Source organism: Corvus moneduloides, chromosome 5 (assembly GCF_009650955.1).
Source record: "Corvus moneduloides isolate bCorMon1 chromosome 5, bCorMon1.pri, whole genome shotgun sequence".
Classification (NCBI taxonomy): Eukaryota; Metazoa; Chordata; class Aves; order Passeriformes; family Corvidae; genus Corvus; species Corvus moneduloides.
Window position 1 is genome coordinate 50,305,837 of NC_045480.1, and position 25,432 is coordinate 50,331,268.

The window sequence follows — 25,432 nt, forward strand, 5'->3', positions numbered from 1 at the left end:
TTAGAAAAAAAAATTCTAAAATGCAAAAATGAGTATGTATTGAGGTAAGCTCTTTAGAAAGAAAATAAATTCACAAAAGAAATAAAGTATCTTTGAAAGACAGGAAAGCTGATTTCAGTACCCTGCTGAAACATCACATTTCTCTGCAGTTGTTTCACGGTGATCCTATGGTGTTTCTCCAGCATCTGACATTGAAGCAGTAATTCAGTTAAGTCTTTGGAAAAGCATGGTTCTATTCTGTTCAGGGACTACTCCCAGGAAAATGGGATTTCTCCTTTTTCTTCATGAGGTTTTGGAGTTGCTCCTGATTAGCTTCATGCATGGGTACTTCAGTTCCAGATTAAAATTGCCTGTTCCTCCTGTTTCTAATCCAGTTTAAAAATTCCACCCATAACCCAGAACAAATATCCCCACCCTCCCCATGGCGTAGCTAAAAAATAACAATTTTTGAATGTCAACAACTGTTTTAACAAGATCGATACAATATCTCTTTTCCACTGCCTAGAGGAAATGAAGGCTTGGGTTGGCTGGATGGCCTGTAAGCTCCCTTCTGGTCAAGGCTAATTCCCAAGCTTAGCCATGCCTGGTTGCCGTGGAGTGATGTTTTGTCATGAATTTCTCAGAATGTAATGCATGTTAGTGGAAATACATACAGGTTTAAGATGGTAAGATTTTTCAGAACTTTCAGGTAAATTTACAAATCCAGTGTACTTCCTTAAAACATGGCCCATGGAATTTTCATTCATGTAAGTACCAATGAGGGTCATTAAACATATGTAATTTCACTTAAATATTTCATTTCTTTTCATATAGCTGCCAATTCAGCGTCAATAAATGATTTCCAATAACTTAGGCTTTAGTTTATTTTAAGCCACAGATCTTTATGTACAAAAGTAAGAATGGCTTGCAGAGAAATGTTGTAGCTCACAGTAAAGTTAAAAAGAAAAATTTATCTTAAATTGGTAGTATAATAGGTTGGATACTGGCAAGCTTCCCATGTGGCAGCCCCCCCATCTGAATTTGAAGGTCCTGGTGTAAGAACAAGAATGTTAAAAATTTGCCGCACATGACAAATAATTCTTTTTAATCTCTTTATGGCTCAGTGATAAGTGTGTGCATACCTGGGCATGCTCCTGCACAACAGTTATGAGCATGTTCAGGTTTTTTTCCACTGCTGGCACACTGGAGGCGAAGATGAAATACTCATCTTCGTGTGTGCATGGCAGTGATTTTGGTATCAGCAGTACTGCATTTTTCTGTCACCATGGAAGTCAGTTTTTGTGGTTTGCTCCTGTCTTTTGGCAGGTCAGTATTTGCAAGATGTGAGCTCAAGGTGTGAGCGTTTAGTCCTCCTCAGGTCTTGCCTGCAGAGGGAGGTTTGGCTGGGGTAGCTGATGTGTTGTTCCCTGCCCTGCCTGCACACCTTGCTGTGTCTGAAGGCAGTGACTTGTGTCATCTCCTGAGCTGCTCTGGGTGAGAGCCTGGCATTTTAGCGTGAACCAGATGTGAACAAACCTGTGTGAGAGTGGCCACGGCTCATCTGTGGGCATGGAAATTTTTGTGTAAGCTAGGTGGGATTGATGTTGCTATAGTCCAGTCTCTTTCTTTTGGTGATGCTGGCACTGCTTTGGCCTTGGTGAGCCAGTACAGGCAGCCAGACAGGGCAGTGCTAAATCAATAGTAGAACAAAAAGGAGTGTAAGTGCTTGGTAGAGCTACCCTAGTGGCTGAGAGTCATATGATTTCAGGTGCTGGCTGTGTGAAGAAACGGGAAAAGACAGGATCCTACAGTTACAAGGAAAGAGAGGCAACTTGGGTTTGGATTGTGGCTTCACTGCTCAGTAAGAAGAAAAAACTTGGCATTGCTGCTCTTGTTAGTACATCACAATTTGGGGAGGTCCCAGTCTGAGCTAAAATAACTGTTAAGTCAGCCATATAGAAATGCCTCTTCCTGCCAGCAGTTTCATGGTCTGTTGAATCCCATCAAAGACGTGTAGGTCCCACCTCCTCCGTGCTGCAGGAGCACTTGCCTCCGTTACCCCGACACTGCAGCTCGTGTCTCATGCTGCCCAGTGAGCGGCTCCAAGCTGGGTCCCTGCGAGCAGGTGCTCACCCTGGGGCCAGGGAGGTGGCAGGAGCCCAGCATGGAGGGACCAGGTGGGACCTCCTGTCCTCACAGCAGTGAAACTTGGGCTTGGGGTGTGGTCTGGAGTGGCCACATGTGATGGGGAGTGAGTATACGCCCTCCCCTTGGAGCCTGGTTCTCGGGGAGCCTGGTTCTCAGGGTGGTTGTCTGAATGTGAACTAAAGATAGGTTATTTTTAAGAGATCAGCCTTTCAAAGGACACCGAATGCTCAGCATACAGACCTTTTTGAGCCTCAGGTGAATATTAGGTGCTTTGAAAAGTTGGTTTTTTTTCTTTTTTTTTTTCTATCCTTCAAGACAGTGAATCAAGGAATTAGCTTGTTTTTTTATTTTTGCCTTTTGATTTGAAAGAAACCAAACTATTTTAAGATGAAAGCTGCTCTCTGCTTGTTTGCCACATCACAGAAATGAGTGAATTTCTTACTTGGAGAACAATGAATTTCTCAGGATTTTGCTTAACTGTGGCAAGGATGAATGGTTATGTTTGGCCTGTAGTTTTACACCTTAATGCAAACCAGGACTGAAAACAGTGTGAGCTTTCAATTTTTAGAGAGGTTTAAGTTTTTCAGTCCAAAATAAGTAATTTTCACCTCTCTGTCAATGTTAATAAAGTAAAAATGTCTTCATTAAGTTAGTATGAATTTGGGGCCAGCATTCTGGTTTGGGTTTCTCTGGTTTGTGTAACTGGCATTGCCAAATATGTTTGAAGCACAAATCAAATGGATAGAAAGTCTGGGCATAAAAGTAGACAGATTTTTATTAGCATGGAGAGCAGAGGTAAGGTTGCAGACCAGTATGTTTCTGCAGATCTAATTGAAGTTGAGCTATGTTAAAACTTGAGTGTCTGTTTTGTTTCAAAGTACAGTCAGAACTTTAAAGTGATCCATCTGACACCACAGAAACAAGCAAATTAAGAAATAACACTGAATTAAACAAATTTCATGCTGCTTCCCACACAGCAACCCAAGCATATGACTTTGGCTGCAGTACAGATTTAAGTGTAGATTAGATTTCAGTCTTTTAGCTTTCATTTAAATAAAAACATGCTTTAAAAGCTGCGCTTATTTGTGCTTTGCATTTCATTTTTGGATTTGGAGTTTCCATTGAGATGTTTTCGTCAAACTGCTGCCACAACCTTTATGTAGCAAGATCAGCTGAACCTTTGCATGGCTTTTGCCTTTTTTTTTTTTTTTTTTTTTTTATTTTTTTTTTTATTGTGGTGGCTGGATAAAACTAGAAAGCAGAAAGCTGGTAGTTCCTCTGCGCTTTTGGATAAGTAGTCCTTCCTGTAGCAGAATATTTAACCAGTTGTAGCAGTGATGATTCCTCTTGACATGTTTAAACTCTTACAAAGTTACATTGGGAGCAATGAAGGGAGAAACGGGAGGGCATGAGGTTCTCTGGAGTTTCGGTGGCTCGCTCTGCCCCCCGGTGGCCATTCGGGTACGCGCCTTGGAAAAACAGCATCCGAGGAAGCCTCTGCGCTGCTGTCACCTGCCTACTCCCATATATCCTGGGCATTAGCGAGAGGCAGCTTTCGGGGACGCTGCGGACTGGCAGAAATGTCTGTGTAAGTCACAGGGGGCTTGAATTTAGCTGCTGCTCTAAGGGGTTTGCTTGACTAGTCGGCGTAAATCATGTTAGGCGTGTTGTGTCCTTGAAAGGGAGAGTTCTTTTCCTGAGAAATTTAGAAGTTTAGCTTTTGTCAAGAGTCTTGAATATCAAAATCAAAAACTTTCATAGCTCACATGCCTAGGTTTATGTGCCTGTGTTATTTTTGTGAAATGGTTTCATTTCCAGCACTTGGAATCTGCTTAGGATATTGCAATATTTGACACAGATGTTTCTGAAGGACTCTTGCATTCTGTCAATTCACTTTGAATTAAGAAGATGAAACAGCTATTTGTGTTCGATAATGAGTGTTTTTTGCCAAGTAAGTGCAGCATAGTTTTTCCTGAGATAAATGGAAAACTGATGTGACCTAACAACAATAACTTGACATTCTGATTTTATTTTTTTTAATTTGCTTTCCTCCTCTTTAATGCTGCAGGCTGACTGGAAGTGTGCAGAGCCTGCTGACCACATATGAATATATATTTGCTCTTTTGACTCTACTGTAGTGTTTTTTACTTTGCAGTATTATGGCGAAGTTGATTGAAAGTGGTGTTGCTGTTTTTTTGTTACTTCAATTTCAATGCCGAACTTTTGGTGCTAGAGGGAGCTGTTCCCTGCCAGACGCCTTTGGAAAGACGCCGCTTAAGGCATGGGCAGCAGCTCACTTTGGCACTTGTCGGAAACATCCAGTGCATGGCAGCTGAGGTTTTAGAATGTTTTCGTGCTGCCTTTTTTTTTATTTTTCCAAATCGAGAAAAAAGCCCCTCACCTTAGTTCTCAGCGACAATATATCTTTAGCCAGCAGCCATGATGGAAGCACGAGTAAAGATTTCATTAGCTGTGTTTTTTCCTCACCCCTCCCCTTTATTAGAGCTCTTTAGAGGTTTTCTTTTTTTAAAAATCTCTCTTTGTCCCCCTTTTTTGTTGTTGTTTGTTTTTGTTTTTTTTTTTTTTTTTTTTTAAGTCAAGGACCTCCACCATCTGCAGTTCCTCATCTGGGCACCTATGGGACATTGTATTTGCAAATAATTGACAAGTATGCTTGTATTTTGAAAGGGAATTACTTATGAAAAGAAACCAAAATTAATTCTCTAAACATACCTTGTTTTTGCTGCTTTTGGAATTGGTCAGAATGATTTAAGGCTGGGCTGGATGAGGCTTTGAGCCACCTTGTCTAATGAAAGGAGACCGTGCCCATGGCAGGGGTGTTGGAATTAGAATCTTTAACATCCCTTCCAACCCAAACCGTTCTATGGTTCTGTGACTCCCTTCACTGATTTAATGCATTCCCGCTGCTCTGAGTCACTTCAGCTGCATTTCTCTTGGAACATAACCTGTGTTCATCACTCCTTTGTACATCTGTGGGGTTGGTCGCCAGGTTTGTGTCTCCCATCACAAACTACATACCCATCGATCCACTTTAAGGTCTGTAAGCTAGCATCCTTAATGGTTCTCTATTCTTCTGTGAATACTTTACAGCAGATAAAGTTTCTGCCGCTCCAGAGCAACCTCCGTGCAAGCTGCTGGCAGAAGGTTACTCTCCCTTTTTCTCTGCTTGTTGTTAGAGAGGCTTGCTGGAACTGAGTTAGAGCAGCCCTTTCTGGCCAGGCTCTTTTCCATGTAAGATGCTGCTATGAGCATCCAAGCCTCAATGGTCTGCTCCCAGCTTCCCAGGGCAGCTGTTGGCTTGTGCCGTGGAGTCCGGCATGTCTGGCTGAACAGCAGCGGTGCCACAGGGACTGTCTGGCTTGCATCTCACCCTGCCGCCAGCACAGGGCTCCCGGGAGCCTCTGCTCACCTCCAGCCTGTCTGCCGAGTGAGCAGGTCACTGACTACAGCAGACATGGCTTTTCACACACTTTTATTAGTATGAAAAAAAAAGTGAAAAGGTGAGCAACTACTGTATTTTCTCTTCAAAACCCTCTGTGCACAAAGCCCCTCCATCCCAATACATGCATAATTACTTTTGTCTTTGATGTGCCCTCCACTTCTTCGAAGGACCAAAGCCTCTAGAGGACAAGGGAACAGAAGGGCTGGAATTGAAGTGAAATTGCAGCACTTTGGCTTGTGCGTTCCTTCTGCTTTTTCAAACGGAATGTTTGCCTTTTCCACTGTGAGAAAAAGACATTTTTGTTACAGAATGAGAGACACCTATTTAGCCTTAGCCATTGAGCGTAACTCCTGGTATCTTTTCTGATCTGTACCATGGGTTTAACAAGTACAGCACATTCCTACACTTAATGTATTTAAGTGGATTTTCTTTCTCTTTCTTAAATTCAAGTTCTCTCTGTGATTTCAATCTTTTGTCTTTGCCCAAAGAGCATTCTTTCATTGTGTCTAAAAACAAGTATTTCTGTACTTTTTAGGCAATTTTAAATACACAAATATTTCACAGTGATCAAATCCTTCACGAATTTCTAGCTTTGATATATTCCATTACTTGAAAACATCTTCTTACAGTAAATTATAAGAGTTGTGTTTGGTGCTAGTTTATTCTCAACTTTGTCAGCCTCAGTTAGTGGTTGTGGACTGTTGCTCTGATTTTTAATGAATTATAGATCATACTTTGTCTCTCAACTAGCAAGTTTTAAAATAAGAAAAAGGATGATGAAACAGCATGAAATCCATGAGCCAAAGTTAAATCAGTCTAAATAGAGGTTGTTGGCTTCACTGAAGTTTTCTCTTAAGCACTGTAGTTATTTTAAGTGTAACTTGAGCGAAGCCTCTAGCCTGACATTAGTGTTTCCACAGTTGCATTTTAGGAAGTTTTAGTCTTGGATGTTGTTTTCATATCTTTATTAATGTTTTGTCAGCTGGATTTTGGACGTCCACAATGGTTGAATATAACACTTCACCATATTGTAACAAGGATCATATTTGACTTTTTTTATTATCTCATGCCAATAATTTTCTGTTTATGCCAGCTTTTTTTTTTATTTAAGATTGTGGCTTATCTTCCATTTGAAGAGGATGCAATTTTAGAAATATCTTTGTACAATGGGGTATTTTGTTAGACGGTGTTGTACTTTTTTTCTTTTCCCCTGAACATGAAAAGATCGGTTCCTTTATGACTTTGCTTTACAAAGTAAATGAAAGTTTTTTGGGATGTTGGCTTTGGAAAGCAGGACTGTGATAGTTGCAAAGTAGTTCTTTGTAATTCTGGACTAGGCTTGTTTTCTAGACATAGAGTAATGACAGCAAAAGCAGAAAGGTTTCTGTATTTGACGTGGACGTGCTATCATTCTTCCTCGTGTGAAGTTCCAAAGTATAATCAAAGGTGTTCCTGTAGTTTGCCTTTAACCTCCTGGAAGTGTTCCTACTACCCCTGTTAAGAGAGCTTTGGATGCTTTTAAAACCAGCATTTTAACAGCTTGTACCAAACTGAGAATACTAATAATGTTTTCCTTATTTTTGTAGGACTTGGAGATTGTGTATTCATATTTACATGGAATGGAAGCATTGTCTAATCTGAGAGAGCATCAGCTAAGGTATGATACTTTGTCATTAAAAACCATATATGTTAATGCATTAACAAGGCAAAGGAACAGTAATTTTGGTAACCATATACTACTCTTGTGTACCCTACCTCAAACTGCCTACCACTGCATTCTTCTATTCCCTTCTTTATTTTCCTAACTCTTCCTCCTTGTATGTGTGCATAGTGTATCTCTATCTGTTCTGTCCTTCCTATTTCTGCCTAGTATGGATGTATTTGTTTTCTTTTCAAACTTTTGGACTAGAGATAAATGCTTTACGTACAGAGTACAAGCCCATATATTGATGAAATCATTTATGTAATATATAATCATGAGAGCAGAGTCTGTTTTTCAGCTTCTGTTTCAGTTTGTGCCTACTTTTGTTTGAAATTTTAGACACATTATGTACAACACATGCAAATAGTATTTAGTAATAATACTTGATAAATGTCATCCACACTTTTTTATTAAAAAGGTTCTTGATTTGAAACAAATAAATTCAAGTCAAAACTTCCACGAGAGCTTCCTATTTTTTTTCGTAAAGACTTGTGTTTGTTTGATTTTTAAGTTATTGTTTCAGTTGTCGTCACACAACAGCTTACATCATTTTACAGCAGAGGTTTCTTAAGGGTATTTGGGCATTAATGTGAGGCTGGCAGCTACAGAAAGAGGCCAGCACATCTCCTGTATGCCCTGTGGGTAGAGAGGGTGAATAACTGCTGTTTTATGTCCTGAGCTTTGCCAACATTTGCCACATCTGAAGATGCTGAAGCAACTTTGCCTTGATTAATGCTGGTTTAAGTTCTAATTTCTGGCCTCTTGCTTTGTCATTCTGTGGGAGTCCACATTCCCAAGCCAATATTCTGTAATTTGGAGAAAATAAAAGGCGGGGTTTTCTTTCTTCCAAAGTGCTTGAGACACATTTTGCAATGTGAATGTTAACTTCAAAGAAGTCTCTGTAATTACTTTTGCTTTGGAAGGAGGCCATGGTCCCATTCAGTTAAAATATTTTGTGTTATGTTATTATATAGTGCAATACTTCTAGCACATGAAGTTTTGCATAGCTGGAGTCGAATTGATGTTAACTTGTTTACAAAGATCAAAGCCTGCACATATGGTTGTGTGGTATGTTGATGTGTGCTTCTTGGCTTCCTGTGCAGCATGAGGTTCTTGCTGAGGAATGTGAGGAACTCACTCTCCCAGCATAGCGAATTCCTCAAAGAGAGCTTCTGTTTACAGTACCATACATGGAAAAGGCTGGGCTCCCAGCAGATGCTGGACTGAAAGCTTTTATAGTATCTTTTAGGATACAACTCTTCTTGTGGCAGTGGAATGCCACAAAAACCTCTGAGAATCATTAAAACCTAGTGTATTAAATGTAGCCTCTAGTAGTGAATAACTTACCATATGGCTTGCTGGTGATCTCATCTGTAATTTATTACATTTGTTTAGGAAGCGGATAAAGATCACGTTTGAGTGATTGAGCAAAAATTGGACACCAGTATTGACCAGAACTAATGCAATTTTTCAAATATTTAAGGAAGCAATCTAGTTTGTACTACTTAGTCACTGTAATTTCTAGCTGTTTCACTGTAACACAAAATTTGAAATGCTTGGCTACCTCTGTAAAAGGCATTTTCTCCCCTATTACTGTCCTAAAAATGGGACCCAAAATGCTGTAAAACTCAGTGCCAGTGGTGAACTTGCGTGACTTTATCAAGAATGTGCTTCCTTCTATCCCAATTCAGAGGGGAACAGAACTTGCTTGTTGAAGTGATTCTGTTTCCTGTGACTCCTGCTCTTAGATGGCACATTGCCCAGCATAGTTTCAGACCAGTAGGGCACAGACTATCCTTGAGCAGTATTTAAATTTTTAAATCTGACTCCTAGCAATAACTTCTCTTCTGGTATCTTCTCACCAGTGACTTCATGTCTGTGCTCCCCTTCCCTCTCAAAACAGGATCAGAGAGGGAGGATGAAAACCCAGGAGGTAGAAGCAGACAGTAGCTTTTCAGTGTCTGTAAAAGATTTTTACAAGACCCAGTTTTATGGTAAAGTGTCTGAAAAAAGATGGTTCTGTGGTTCAAAGCTTTTTTGCTGTGCCAGGATGCAAAAAGCTTTTTCATTAGCTGAAATTGATATGCAATACATAATGCTTAATTTTGTACAATAGAGACATTTTTCTGTAAGAAAAGTTCTCAAAGATGGTCCAGAGTGTAGATCTAAAATACCAGGGTCTGGGAAAGTCTGTGGTAGTAAAACTTGATTCTTAATTTTTATATCTATCTATTTGCAAGCAGAGTTAAGATTTTCAATTTTCTAATTACAATTTATGAATAGTCATGATACCACTATAAGCTTGCCTCTTCTGAACAGAAAAATCATTATTTCTCAGTGGGCTGAAGTAGAAAGTAAAATCCTGTGAGAGAGGAGTGCTATGGTGACTTTTGTAGCAGTCTGTTGACTACTGAAATGAATGATCTAGGAAATGGCAATTGAAAGTTACGTCAAACCCAGACCAATTCTTACAGGCCTCAAATCAACTTTTTTAGACTTTTGCCTGAGCAGCAATTCTTGAGTGCTTTTGTCTGCTTATGATATTACTGCTGGCAGCTGATGATTGATACAGCGAGACTCTGATGATGGATTATGTGAGGAAAGAGAATTTATTTCCAAAATTTAAATATAGTTCCTTATTTGAATGTTCTCATGAGCCTCTTAGGTAAATCTCTGTCTGACTGTCAAATAGCCTTGGGGTTTGCAGTCTGCTTCAGAGCTATAGAAAGGCCAGGGGAAGCAGGGGGATTTGTTTTGTCCCCAACCCCCAGTAATTCGCAGGGCTCTTTCCTTAAGGCAATAGACAGAAATGGCATTGTGATTTTTCTACATCAAGTTAACATTGCATTTCCTAATATGTGGTAAGTTCTATTATAGTTGCTCTCTATTATGCCACATTTGTCAGGCAGACAGTGAATACGAAAGCACTTTAATCCTCTCCTCTAGACAGAGGATTTTCCTGCAGGAAATTCTCTCTCCTTTGAGCCCTCTGGGATTTCAGCATTAAAATCTCATGGTAATTTTCAAGTTGCTGAATTTTAGCAAAATGAGAAGCATTGGTTTACCATGCAACATAATTTCTTGTTTTATCTCTTGGGCCTGACTTGAAAAAGAGAGCAGTTTCTCTATTGTATCTCTGATTAGTGTTGCACATAATAAGTTTCCAACGGTTTCTAAAATTCAGAATTGTTTTTATAAAGCTACTTGCTTTTACCACATCACTTTGTAAAATGAGATCTGTATAATTTTTACTTATTTTTTATAGAATTTTTTATGGGAACAGCTACATCTAGTGTCCTTAAATCAAATCTGATCTTGGATGAACTAGTAACTTAGGTGCTTAGATTTTACAATTTGTTCCCTTAAATTATGAATCAGCTTGGATTTAAATTAGTGGTTAGTTTCTGTAAGTGCTGGAGTTACCTGTGGAAATGCTGAGTAACTTTAGAAACTGAAGTCTTTGTGACACTGATAGGAGTCATAACTAAAATTGACTTCTTCTCTTTCAGACTGATGTGTGAAACTGTTAGATATGAAAGGCATGAAGCAAATGAAGTTCTCTACTAGTAAGTATTTCTGCTTCCTTTTGTATGATGTTCAAAGAATTAATTCATATTAAAGTGACTTGAGGACTGTTTAATGCCAAAATTCCTTGCTGAGTGCACAGTCTGTAAATATAGATGATCCACTTCATTTTAATCATCAAACAGCGGAGAAATTTGCTGGTGCCAGGGAGCTCTTGCTTGGTGGTGCATGTTGTGCTAAATTTATATAAAATTAGAGGATGTGAGATGTCTTCTCATTAATTGTCATTTTGTCTTACTTCAATTTTGCGAAAGTAGTAGCGATCAGCTTTTTGTGCCAGTGGTGCCAAATTGACAAATCTAACATGGTTTATAATTAGCAGGGATGTGCTCTACTGTCAGCTCAGATTTACAGTAGAGATCTGAGAATTGTAATTGCTTCATTTATGGACGCAATTTATTGAAACAAAAGGCTTATCAGATTCTTACTTGCTGCCCCTAACCCAGACTGTAAGCACATATTTTTCTAAGTTGTCTGGCATTATTTGAACATTTAAGCATACAAAGAATACACTTGTATGCCTTCTTTTGTACGTGTGTGATTTTTCCTATACGGAGCATCAGGAGGAAGATGTGATTGAGTGAGCTCAAATGCTGGGCCTTGACCATTCAGCAAAGTTAAATTAAGGTCTAACGAAACCCAGTGATGTTATGTATGGGAAATACACAAGGTCAAAATCTATAGGTGGATAGATAAAATCTATAGGTGGATAGATAATTTTAATTAGACCAATATAATCTTTATTCATTTTACATACTAATTTGCTAGGGACCATTGTGCCGGTGATTTGTCCTTTTCTAGGTAGTTGGTTTGTGTCTGTTACATGTAATAGAGATTTTGTTTAGAACCAGTGTTTTGGTCATTCTAACCACTGACTTAAATTTGAATTATATGCTGAATGAATCCATACTGCTAGCTAAGCATATACTCAGTGCAAGCAAAAATTATGGAAAAGATGTGCCTGAAAAAATACAATTTACAAACAGGAGATTGTGAAATCTGGGTTAACTGGAAGTGCATTTTGTAGTTCTTTTGCACTGATTTCCTTTGTCACTCCTTTCATGTGACTTCATCTTCACTTTGATTGTTTGCCTGTCATTCCTGTTTAGTTGCTTCTTGACATCTTTTTTCCCCATGATTTATTCAAAAGATTTAATGGGCAGTTTGGCAGTTTCTGGATATAGATGCTAACGCAAAATGTGCTTGTTCTAGCATTTTGCATGTCTGATTTAATGTTTAATGGGCTAAACCTGAAAGTTAACAATTAATATTTTTCATTAAAAAAAAAAGAAGAATTCCATATTTTGAAACTAAAAATATATGTTCTGTTACTCTGAGCTGTAGCTTTACTTTTTTTTTAATGAATAATTTGAGTTCTACTTAGTATGAAAGTCCCATGGAACCTGCAGTCTAATTTCAGTGCTCTATTTTTAGGATAATGAACTTGGAGGGATCCTTTTTTTTTTTGTTTCACAAATTCAGCCTATGTGTTGAAGATGTACTCATCTGAAAAACAGAATTCCAGTTTTGCTATGTACATGTTTGGAAAAATTCTTTTGAATACTACATGAGAGAAGCAAAGTGATAGCCAGGCTAGGATCAATCCACTCAGTCAGGAGCTATAGGAAATCAGCTTGGAACATGCAACCTGGTTACTTTTTAATGAGCATATCAGAGTTTATCACTTGATGCTCTTATTTTCATCATGAAGGCTAAAAGAGCATTACGTTTTAACGTTTTAGATTGTTTTTTAAGTTACAACTTCTTCCCCCCCTTCCATGATGGGATATTTGCATTGAAATCTGAAATTGGGTGCTATATCTATTCAAATAGCTGCAACTGTTGGAGCTGTTAACTGACCTGTGTGTTTGACCTCCCTGAGGCACAACTTAATGTCTCAGTGCAGAAAAGTTAAATCTTTATCCCTAAATGCTAATGTGCAGACTAATGCAGTTGCACTGTTCATTTGATCAAAAATTTTTCATTTTGAAAACCGTGTGCCTATCTGCCTTGTCAGTGGTATGTATAGAAAAGTAAGTTTCTATTGCGTGTAGCAATGCTGAAAATAATTATGTGCATTCCTTACAAGCACAGCAATTATTTTATCCTGCATTAAAAAAACAAAAATAAGTTGTTAATTTCCATAGTAGTTCTATAGATTTATTTTTTTATGACCAAAGGGATAAAATGGAGCACGTTGTTTAAAACTGGCTCATCTCATCTGCATTTACTTCACTATCAGCGGGTGTACATGGTAGCGACAAATTCTCAAACCCTACGGCCATCTCACTGTTTAAATGGAAGCTGGGTTATTAGAAGTGGCAGTTCAGCTTGAGTTATTCTTCATTTCCCAGTCATTCTACTACTTTCATTTGATGGGAAGTTAATGATAAAAGGGCTTAAAACCTGCAAAGCAAAACTTCAGAATTGAGGCTTACCTGACACGCATATTTGTTTTGCAGAATTTTTAACCTGCTACCTTTATTCAAATCTACTTAAAGATCTCATTAAAAAAATAGTTATTTTGTTCACTTAATATATATTTTATCAATAGTCCAAAGAAAAAAAATGTTCTGTTTTTATATCTGCATGATAGTAATTCTTGTTGTCTCTAACTGCTTCCAATTAGCATTTTCTTTGGAAACCAAAGTTTTAGCAGAATGGTAGAGGGTGTTTATACCTCCGGAGAGTTGAACAAAATTTTTCAGATCAAAATTGAATTTTGTGCTGTGATGGCAGAGGAATCTTTGGCAATAAGTGCTTTGGATGTAAGCAAATGAGTATGTGTCTAATAAAACAAGCACCTCTTTTTCCTCCTCATTAGTCATATGAGGGCTGTATGTGTTTTTCAGCCACGCTGTTTGGTATTTGTGTGTATGCATTAGTGGTGTTTGGCTTACTCTTTCTGTAAGGAAGTGTTGTATCTTTTTAAGCTTCCCTTATTTTCTTCACTAAGGTTATTGGATTGGCAGAAAATATGTTAAGGTTTGATGACCTGGAGTCCAAAGTCATTCAATAATAAAACCTGATGTTTCTGAATTGCCAGGCTGTAGCACAACACAGTTTTGTGATTACATTCCCAGTAGTTTGAGCAATTGAATCTGGAACTAACTTAGTTACTGCTTGTATTGTTTTTAAAAAATACAAAGGAAACCTCAGTCCAGGTTATTGTGAAGTGTGTATTTTTTTTTAGAGATCCTTCAAATGAAATCCTGATAGGATATACGGTCCTACCTCCCATATGTCCCCACTGAGAAGATTTCATTTTGGATTAAAGTTTGTAACAGTAACAAATTTTGCAGTCTGTAGGACTTTAGTAGTAGGCTACTGGTTGTGATGGTGTTGATTCTTAAAAAAGGACAAGTGTTTAAAGAAGAGTAGTTATCTCTTGGACATCTTGAACTGAATTTTAGTGTTAATGTCTCTTGCTGGAAAAAGCTCTTGTCTAATGTCAACATGTTTGTGTGCTCTTACGTAATTCAGTTTATAACCTTTAATAAAATTCAGTGTGGAGAAAAAAAAGTAGGAGTTGTATATATAAACTGGAGATTGGAGAGAATAAATGTTGCGTGTAAAATGGAGTTATTACTACAGAGAATGTCCACAGCTGAAATGAGAAATAGCAAGCTGATTAGTTTCTAAGTTACCGACTGTGGTAGGCAGGTGTGAGGCAAAAAGCTGTGTTTGTACAATTGCGTTGTGTCTTGTTTTTTTCCTTATTCCCAGTTTGTCATGCAGTCTGGAATGAAAAACACCTACCTGTATTAAGACTGTAGTGCTTGTAATGGTGGTGGAATGGGGAGGGAAAAGGGGATGAAAAGTGAAGGCTGTAAAAAAGATAAAGATATATAATTTCTGCTGATCATTTTTGATATTTCCATGATTAGAACTAAATTCTCAGGTCTGTTAGCAGTAATCACCATCCAGCCTTAGCCAAGTTTTCTGAATTACATTACCATGGCAAATCACGAGACCCAAACCCATTGGTTTTGGGCTAGTCATGCAGCCTGCTCTAGGACTGGCTTGGCCCAGCAATCAAATCTTGAAACAAATGAAAACTGGAAATAGAATAAAGGAGCACAACTTCTTTGTAGCTACTCAAACAATTATTTTCTTAGATGCAAATGTTAGTGTCTTTCATGTGAGAGAGCAGAATGTCTCAAAAATGCTTCAGGGCAATAGTTCTGAGCAAGGACAGGTGAGAAATAGATCTGTGAGTAGTCTTTTTAAGAGTGGGAATCTTAAGAGTCACATTTTTAAGTCCTACGATAAAAGTGACATTTATTTTATTTACAGTTCTTTCACAGTAACATATTGCCCTGAAGACCCTTAGGAGGACATAAGCAGTGCATGTAAACCAACAAAAATTTATGCCAAAATTGCTTTACATTTCTGCACAGCATGACTTGAAGTATGATAAAAATGAGCTAAAAGTATCTTCTTTAGCTGTTCACACACGCACACAGAGAATATTCTGAGTTGGAGGGGACTCATAAGGATCATCATGTCCATCTCTTAAGTGAATGGCCCATACAGGGATCAAATCCACAACCTTGGCATTATCAGCACTCTGCTCTAGCCAGCTGAACTAATCTCAGGGTCTAATGATTTTTAAACAGAACAGTGCTGCTGACACCACCTTACTGAAATTGTGTTGGATGGAGTGCTTTTATAGATGCAGTGTATGTGGTCTATAGCTACATATGTTTATGTCTTACAGATATAAAACCTAAATCCTAAAAGACTGCAGGAAGGAATTACTAGAGAATCTCCCAAGTAAGAAGTGGTACGACAGGAGGAACTGGCCTCAAGTTGTGCTAGGGAGGTTTAGATTGGATATCAGAAAAGATTTCTTTATAAAAATGGTTATCAAGCACTGGTACAGTCTGACCAGGGAAGTGGATGAGTTACCACCCCTGGGGGGTATTTAAAAGACGTAGACGTGGTGCTTGGGGACGTGGTTCAGTGGTGAACATGGCAGTGGCGGCTTAATGGTTGGACTTCATGATTGTAAAGATCTTTTCCAACCTAAATGATTCACTGATCTCTGGGTCAATATCAGAATTTTCAGGTAGATCTCTGCAGGCAATATATATATTCATGCTTCTTCTACATCCATAGGTTTCTGTGGAAGTTCTGCAGCAGTACATTTAATAATGCAAACAAGTGCTGCAGCACAGCTGGCGTCTTCTGTTTTGTCCTGAGAATATTCCTAAAGGTGTATTGTGCCTTCTGATAGTTGGGTGGTTGCCAAAATGTCGTTGGGATACTGCCATTTCTGCACTGCAGTAAATCAGGAACCTGATTCATATGTTGTGTTGTGGTTACATTTTCTGTGGGGAATTTTTTAGGCAATGTCTATCATTAAAATAAACACATTCAAGGACTTGGCAGTTGTCTCTGTATAAACAGACACTGAATCAAGGCTTCTTAATAGTGTCAGTGATCAGTGTTACAGTCTGTTGGTTTTGCACAGCCAGTTCCAAATTTATGTTATTGTTTGACCTGATTTTGAGACTTCCTTGAATGACGACTGAAGTAATGTTTTTGCACCTTTTTTACTGTAAATGTTTCAATGAAACCTATCATATTTTTGTTGTAATTCTGAGAATAAAAGCTTTGGTTTTGGAGAAGCGTTAGGAAGCTGTAAGATAACAAGAGATTTGTCTGTCTTGACCTCAGAGTTTCGGATGCAAATTTTATCTTCCTACTTCTGTAATTGTTTTCTGGTGATTTAGGAGAGTAATTTTTGTTCTGAATTTTTCTTCTGATATAAAGGGCTAATTCACTGTACAAGTCTAATATCAAGACTTCAATGACAACAGGTCAATTAGCTTGTGTGCATATATTTGTATAATGTTTTTATTGATTGCCTGTTTAATCCACTGTCTTAGACTGACAGGCATTACTGACACTCTGCAATACTCTCTAATTTGACCAAAATTCTTGGTTGAGTTCCCTGATTTTATTTCAGAAGTGAAAAAGAATACAAACCTAAAGAAAAATATACTTCTGATTATTTGTTTTCATGAATACTGAGGAATTGTTTCCTGTGGTTCATTCTTCTGCATTTCCCATTGTTGCTACCAGGAGCCAAGACACCAGTTTTCATCTTGTGTCCATTAATAGATGATCATCATGGACATAAGTTGAAATGCGCACACTGTTTAGTGAAAATCAGAAGTTCAAAATTCTGAATTATCAGTCTTGTTACTGAATATACTTTAACTCTGTCTTAAATTTATTCTTACTTCTAATCTTCACTCTAAATATAACTTCAGTATGTTCATGTAAGAAGAAAAGTATTTGAAAATTGTGTGTGGCTGATGCATCAAGTACCAATCTCTTTTACTTCTGTGTTTGGGATATACCTCTTAATGTCATCAAGAGCATCTGAAATGCTCTGGCAGATGTCAGGTAACTGCTTAACTGGCTTAATAAGGAGGATTAGACACAGTGCTGACAATGTTAGTAAACAGTTTTCTGGTTATTCTCTGTTCAAACACTACAGTGCTGCTGGGCAGGATCTTCAGGCAATGAGATGTCTACCTGAGAGAACTGTTCAGCTTAGACATGTTTGACATCCCAAGGCACTGCAAGGCTGGTGTCTAATTGTGGCAATGATTATTCAGTTAAAACAATAAACCACCTATAGCTCTCAGCATACAGAGGATAACCAAAATGAGCAAAGAGAAACAGACAGATTAATCTGCTGGAGCAGTATCCTATGGAGCATAAGCTTGCAGAGCAATGTTCTTTGGGATTTCTTCTTATGTAGTGCTTAAACATCTGAAAGAGGTCCCAGTTCTGACATGTCAAATTTCCATTGTTTCTGCTTCTCTCAAGTGGAGATCTGGGAACATGAGCAATGTCATTGGAATTACTCTGCTTACTTTCTGAAATTTATTCAACTTTGAGCAATGCTGAGTGTGATTACATGAAAATGTAATCTGCTAGGTATGCTTCTGTGTGTAAATTCTTTTATATAGCTTGTAGGATGATGGTACTATATCCAGTTTAAATGTAAGTCTTGAATGAATCCTTTGGTTGGAATTTTAAAGAATTATTGTCTCCATAAATCAAACTACCTCTGTCACAACCAAGAAATTGTTCTTGTCAAATTCACGACCTTTTTATGAAGTAGCTTGAAAATAGCTCTGAATGGAAAGCAATTCTGGATGTTGGTGATGACTTAAGTTAGGGGTCCTTCCAGCATCTGGAGTTGCTGGAATATTCAGTCCAGTGTTGGAGGGGAAAATGACACCTCTGTTGCTTAGGTCTCAGGATAGAGGCAACTGTAAAAGGAATATGAATATTAAGCAGTAATTATATGGAAGTAATTTCTGTGCTTGTTTCCAATGAGACCTGCATGCTGCTTAGCATTTTTCAAGTGCTGTTTTAAAGCAGTTGGCTGAGAAACCAATGACCAGAAGGTGGGCATAAGAGCAAAGACTTTTATTTAGCGTGTGCTTTCAAGTCCAGGTACTGAATTTTGCACTGAAGGGATGTCTTATTTGACAGAATTAAAGCATGTTTGACAGCAGTTGTCACAAAGACCTGCAGATTCCTGCCACTGTACATACCTATGATGTTCATTATCTCAGTTGAACCTGAGTGAATAAGCATGTGCTGAATATAATTGTTATTCTAGAGGTTTTAGTAGTGTTGTGTCTCATTTTGATGGAGAATGAGAATTAAATGGTTTGCTCTTTTAAAAACCTAGCTATTTCTAAAGAAGTCTTAAAGAAAAGTGATCTATCAGGACTTGATAGGATGGAAGAAGACACTACAGATGGTCTAGATACTTGAGATTTATTTGGCCTTTAAATCAACCAAACAGGTTGATTTAAATCTTTATGTAGCTGAATATTTTGGAGGGTTTTTCAGCACCTTAAGTAATCAGGAAATCTAAAAGCTAGAATTGGAACACCTGTGCTACTGTAGAGAGGTGTCTTACAGAACTGATATGTGTGGGGGACGTTTTCTTGTGAAGAATTTCTTTGATATGCCGTTAATATATAATTCAGATATACAGTTACAAATGTGTAGTTGCAAACATACAAGTGCTGCTGATTGCTTTATATAGAAATAAAATAATTATAAGTAGAAAATAAAGCCCTAGTTTTAAGTAGCTACTTGGTGATCTGGAAATAAGAAGCTGCCCCTTCTCGGGGCATTAATAGATCATAGCATGGAGAGTTTGATACAAGCACTAGAGACTGTGAGAAAGCCTGCAAACTTCTTGGGTCTTGTCAGACTGGACGTTTATAAGCACTTCCTGATTTTTGAATTTTGAGTGCCTCTGAGGTCTCAGAAAACATTCATATGCTAGAAAATGTGAAAGCCTCGGTCTGAAAATACTGTCTAAGCTCATCAGCGCTGACAACCTAATGATGTCATAAGCCATTGCATAATTACGCAATTGAAGTTTCCGGACAGAACAGTTACTGACAGCTGTGAAGTTTCTCTGCATAGTTCTATCTTCAGGTTTTTGTGTAATTTTCAAAGCAGAAAGGTATCCTTCTGGCTGCTGGTTGTAGTTGTGTTAAAGGACTACGTCAAGGAAGCTGGACAGGGAAACACAAGGGGAAGGCAATCCAATTTATGGCTTTCCATTTCCAGCTCTTGAATTCCCGTAAAGCAAGTTCTCTGGCATTCTGGGAAATTATATGTAGATTCCCCAGGAGATCCTCTGCTCTCAAAAGTTCTATAATACAAAAGCCAAGATTTCAAGCAGATTTATTCAAAATTTGTACAACTAAAGTTCATATTATTAACAAAACCTGCACATTGGTGGCTATTTTGGTATTGGCTGTCAGTTTTGCACTACTTTAAGGTTGCTGCTAGAACCTGAATATTCTGAAAACTTTATCAGTAGGTAGGTTTGTCATAGTAGTCATAAGAGAAGAACATTAAATCTCAGTACTGGAGTCCTTTTGTTGTTGTTTCTGCAGAGCACAAATCTTATTTTCAGGACAGAATAACTGTGTATTGATTTTGTTGTTCTTACTGCCCCTAATGAGTGGCTTTGGGGTTGACATCGTTCTGATTCTCTGCAGGATAAATTGCTTGTGTCATCTAACTTTGGTGGTAATAAATCTTGTTTTCTGTAGCTAGAGAAGGTGGATAGCTTTGCTGCTTTTGGTAGGCTGTATAACTTTTAACAGTCCTATGTTTCATCCAGATGAATATCCAGAACAGTAGCTGAAAGATCCCAAAACAAACAACAACTTTCCCTCAGTCTTAGGGATTTGAAGCAATGTATTCTGTCACTTAAGCCCAACATATAGAGTAAAGGCTTGCCTGCAAAGGTCTGTGTATGCCTGCTTGGAAATGTACATGTGTCTATAGTTCCTGGTTTCAATTATTTCCACTCACACTATGCATATAGCCCTGCAAGAGTGGAGGGAGAGTGCAGAGAGGAATTCAAAACTAGGTAGGAAGTGCTGTTTGCCTGGCTTAGGTGAGCTTTGCTTTCAGCCTCATGTGGATCCGTGGAATCATTAAGGTTGGAAAAGACCTCTGAAATACTTGAATCCAACCATTAACCCAGCACTGTAAGGTCTGCCACTAAACCCTCTCTCCAAGCGCTACATCTACACACTTTTAAAATATTTCCAGGGATGTGTCTAACGCAGTACTTGTGCTCGAGGCACGAGCTCTGGCATGCCCTCGATCAGAGAGAGTCCAGCTGCGTTACTTCCGTGCGTCGCAGGAGCAACTTCGGCATCAGGAATGGTGCTGCTGGCTGTGCGTGCTCGCTGGCTTCTTTGCAGAGGAAACACGGCAGGAGCCGATGGGATCGGCTCACTTAGCTCGGAGGTAAAGGAAGAGAGAGGCTCTTCTGGTCTGGCTTCCAACAGGTTTATTGTCAGAAGTTTCGCAACCCGAACAAGCTCAGAGGGATGGATGGAACGTGATGGGATGCTCCCCCGAGGCTTGTCCTCAGTTTTGTAGGGAATTTGAAAACCCAGGTGAAAGGGGAAAACAACCAATGAGTTACAAGCCAGGGGGAGGATACAATTCAACAAGAACCACTGGGGGAAACTGAGAGGCGGGAGTTATAACAGAGAACCAGCGAACAACCGAGGAACCGGGAATTTTCCCGAACCGGGGGAGGCAGCTTGGACCGGGGGTGCAGCTTAGGCTTCTGAGCTGCCCCTTGACCCACCCTCTGAGTCTGCCTCTTCGGGAAACTCGATCCAGGCTGGGATTGATTGGCATCACACTGCCCCAGCCCCGCAGTGGGATGGGTCGCACCAACAGGTGTCTCAACCATTTTCCGGGGCAGCCTGTTCCAATGCTTGACCCTTTCAATATCCAATCTAAACCTCCCCTGGGGCAACCTGAGGCTGAATCTTGTTTTATTATTTGTTGCCTGGGAGAAGAGGCTGACCCCCACCTGGCTACCACCTCTCTTCAGGCAGTTGTAGAGAGCGAGAAGATCTCCTCTGAGCCTTCCTTTTTCCAGGCTAAACTCCCCCAGTTCCCTCAGCTGCTTCTCACTTGTGCTCCAGACCCTTCACCAGCTCCGTTGCTTTGTGGAGCTTTAACTGCACTTCCAGTCTCCTCATGTGTGACAGCTGCTGCTTCAGTGCTCGTGGTGATGCTGGACAGCAGTGGCATCCTTACTAAACTAGTAATTGGAAAGATCTTACCTCAGCAGATGTCTTTCCTTTTTACATCAGCTTGACTGACAGGTGGCTGTGGACCTTCCCCTTTAACTGTGCAAGGCTGAAAAAACCCCAGTGTCTCTTGAAGGATGCCTTTGTGGAAAGGTCATCGGCATCAATCCTGCTTCAGCTAATTCCTGATGAAGTGCTTACGTGAACTTAATACTCTACTGCAAACCCTGTCGGGGAAGTGTCCTGTCCACAATAAAGCCTTTTTAGAACTATTTGCTGTTGTTTTTGGCAGAAGAAATATCTTTAGGACAAATAAAGTTTCTAGATTCTTCTGGGGGCTGCCAGGGGTAGGCACTGTTCTAGCAGTGAAAGAAAACTTTATGGTTGGGCTTATTCTCTAGAATTCAATTTTAATGTTTAAATAAAATCTAATATGTGATTGCGAAGGAAACCTTTCAAATGTGAGTGTTCTCTATTGGGTAAAATGGTATTTGGATGAGTCCTCAGGTGGCTTGAAGAAGTGCTTTTGTAGTTCAGCATTCGCTTCTTCTATAGCTCCTTCTGTCTTTCATTAGAGGCACAAAAGTCCTGAAGAATGCAAATGCATTGTTGATGAACAAATGTCAAGCATAGTACAGAAAACATGGAAGCTTGATTGAAAGCCACATGATGTTTGAATAGGACTGTGGAAAGCCCAGAATCCTTAAAATGAAAGAATTGCACGTGTTTCTTGTGACAGTACTGTCTAGCAAAAGCTGGCTGCCAAATGGCTTTGTTGAGGCTTAGTTCTAATCAACTGAGAGTATAGCAAGTGTTGAAAGTGCAGGAGTTAAATATATTTTCATATGAAAGGAATAGATCAGTGTTTCATTTGCATTTTTTTTTTTCTGAGAGAAGCATGTGGGTTCCGGAGAAAGAAATGTGTTTGCTATACATGGGGATTTTTTTCAGATGTTTTGCTCAAAACTTTATTAAGACACTGCTAGTTGTAAAAATGAAGAGAATTAATACCCTATGTATGTTCTTTGCTCTTGAAGACTGTCTTGGAAATATTTATGATGTTTTGTCTGACAATAAAAGTTTTAGAAGAATACAGAGTGTATTTCAGGGAAGATACCTTGAATACAGACATGTTCTGTCTTAATATTCCACTACTGTGACAGCAATATTGAAGTTTTTTTTTTTATTTAGATAATCAAAGCATTGAGTTTACTAGATATGCATGATGCAAATACCTTAGAGCTTAGAAATTCTCAAATGTAACTGTAAAAATAAAACCAGTTATTAAGTATACATAAAGCAAAGGGAAAACAAATCCAGTCAGATGGTATTCCTCAAGTTTGATTTTAATATTTTTTTAATCAGTGCTTTCAGCTGTCAAAGGAGCAGATGCTTCATTTGATGACATATAAAGTAGATAAAGTACGATGTTCATGACAGATAAGTGAGAAGGAGCAACAACTTTTGAAGAGCCAACTTGCAGAGAAAGAGAATAAACCTGTGAATTGGAAAAAAAAAAAGAAAGATAAAACTGAGTTGGATGATTAACTGATTGAAAAGTCATGCTGTGTGATCAAATAAGAAAAAATCAAACCACTGCAGTTGAGTGCATAATTATTCTAGGTGGTTTTGGTTTTTTTTTTAATGATTCAAAGGTAAATTCAAAAGTAGCCTTAAGAATTTGAATATTGAACATATTGACTGGTGCATGTGAAAGCCACTAGCTGCCTTTCTCTTTGAAGTTAAAAGATCTCCAATGAGAAAGGTAACTAAAGCTCCTTACAAATAGTTGGTTTGAGAGAGGATTTCAAAAAGTTAATCAACTCTTAAAAGGAAGGAAATAAAAGCTTGCACATTAGTAGATTTGCAAAAGTTAAAATACTTTCTATTGACTTATTTTTTTTTGGCTTCAATGATTTTATCATTGGAAATGGCTTTCTGGAATCATAAAAAGATCTTCTAGATTAGTTGCTTTAGAGTTATCTGTGACCCCAGGTTCTTTTCTGTCAGGCTACACTTTAATACTTGGTCAAACTGCCAGCTTTTAGGAAAAGGAAAAAAAAAACCCCAAACACCCTCAAGACCACAAAACTTATTATGTGATAATATAATGTGCTGTAATCCACATGGAAAAATTATTATTCACATCCTAGTACAGTTACTTCCCAGGTATTTGGGAAATCACTCTGTCTATAGCCATTGCTGAAACTTTCTATTTCACAAATTTTTAACTGTGCTAATTAGTCCAGATTATTTGTATATAGAATGACATCTATTAAAGAGTGTAATAAAAAACCTTAACAGACTTGCAGTTCAGCAGCAATGCTGTTGTATGCCTGTCAGCATAGGACTCATGGAGGAAAGAAAGAATATTTAAAGATGTGTAACTTAACTCAGGTGCATATTTATGTTTTTAGGAATGATATTTTCGTTGGAAATGCTGGTTTTCTTGAGTTGATCTGCTTTAACCTGGTTTTCTGCACTTATGCACAGTGTTGATTTGTCTAGACCAACAAGTTTGAGGGTGATACAGGCCCATGTGAGAAGCAAGCATGTGAGGCACTATTCAGAATAGGCAGCTTAGAACACTTCAGCTATGTGAATCCAAATGCTCTTGTTTTAGCTGTGGGACTGAGTTATTGCTTCATTTTCTGTTGTCTATCAGTATAAAGAAGTATTCTTGAAACCTTGATTTTGAAGATGTTGTCACTTGTCTGGTGTGTGTGGCTGACCAGTGTCACTTCGCTGGTCAGGACACTGGCTGCTAGAAAAGAAATACAAACTCCATCTTCTTATTCAGCTCCTCTGTTCTTGGCTGTAGATTGTGTCCCCTCAATTTCCTCTGTTAATTCTCTGTGTTTCTGTCCTTCCTCATGCCTACATTATACAGTGGAAAATGAAAATAGAGCATGTTTTTAGATTGGATGGTTTGCTCTCAGCTCTTTTTAGGCTGGATCTTTTGTTTTGAGGACCACCGTGTATGTACTTCTTAAACTGAAGTTCTTCAAATGGAAAATATGCTGCTAACATGTACATTACCTACTAAGATTTAAGATTAGGTTTTAATACTATGCTGTCATCACTGTTAAAAGATGTGGGCTGTTCTTGCTCAAAGTTAGACCTAGTTGTTGCTAAAGACTTGAGACATCTAATTTAAAAAAATGATGGTGCTACAAATTCATTAAGTAATCTGCATCTCTTAGTGTCACTAGGGATGTGGTTTTCGATAGGAATGCTCATGCAGTTCATGATGATGCACTTGAATTCAATTAGTCACTTTGTCTGGAAGACGCAGGCGTGGTAAAGACTGGAGTACAGTAGAGAGATTCTCAGTGCTGACTGTCAACATGGAATGAGACTTCTACTGCAGCTATTTCTTGTAACCTTAATCTATTTTATTTTCCTGTCCAAACATTATTTGAACTTACTTATCCAAAAATAGTCTAAGCATATGAATAGGATTTTGTATTACTCAAGGAGCAACATCTGAACCTGCAGTAGAATGAGCTGTGCTTGGATGACAAAGTCTTCCTCATCCAGTTTCTCTACAGGGTGAAGAGAGAGGAAAAGAAACTTTTTGCCCCTTCTGTTGGGAATTTATTCTTGTGCTGGGAAGAGACATGAAAGGGGCACTGCTTAGTAGCAGCAGATAATGATGGCTGACAAATCTGATGTAGATTTACCATCTGCAAATGTTTCCTATGGTCTCTTACCTTGTAGAAAGGCACGCTGATGCAGAAAGGAAAATCTCTGTCTTGAAGAAAGGGTTAAGAAGAAGATGGCTACTATTGGGAAAGGATGCCTTATTTTATAGAGGGAAAGATGCTACAGCTCTCTTCAGCATGAGCTGAAGAACTGTCATTCTTCTTCAATGCATTCAATAGAATAGAATACAGTATATTTACTGTAGCTTGGCCTCATTTTAATAAC

General features: G+C 38.6%; 1 protein-coding gene across 12 annotated transcripts in view; it reads left to right on the top strand.

Moving 5' to 3' along the window:
* The window catches only part of RAPGEF2 (Rap guanine nucleotide exchange factor 2), a 186,593-nt gene that overhangs the window by 49,569 nt on the left and 111,592 nt on the right, over nucleotides 1-25,432 (top strand). For 9 of the 12 annotated variants that reach the window (XM_032108455.1, XM_032108460.1, XM_032108464.1 and 6 more), the window contains exons 1-3: nucleotides 3,521-3,715; nucleotides 7,177-7,247; nucleotides 10,802-10,858. In XM_032108455.1, the coding sequence (XP_031964346.1) occupies nucleotides 3,536-3,715; nucleotides 7,177-7,247; nucleotides 10,802-10,858 (308 nt within the window). In that variant the 5' untranslated portion in view covers nucleotides 3,521-3,535. Of the gene's footprint in view, nucleotides 1-3,520; nucleotides 3,716-7,176; nucleotides 7,248-10,801; nucleotides 10,859-25,432 lie in introns of those variants that run through there. The other 3 variants (XM_032108462.1, XM_032108470.1, XM_032108471.1) reach the window with 1 other exon arrangement.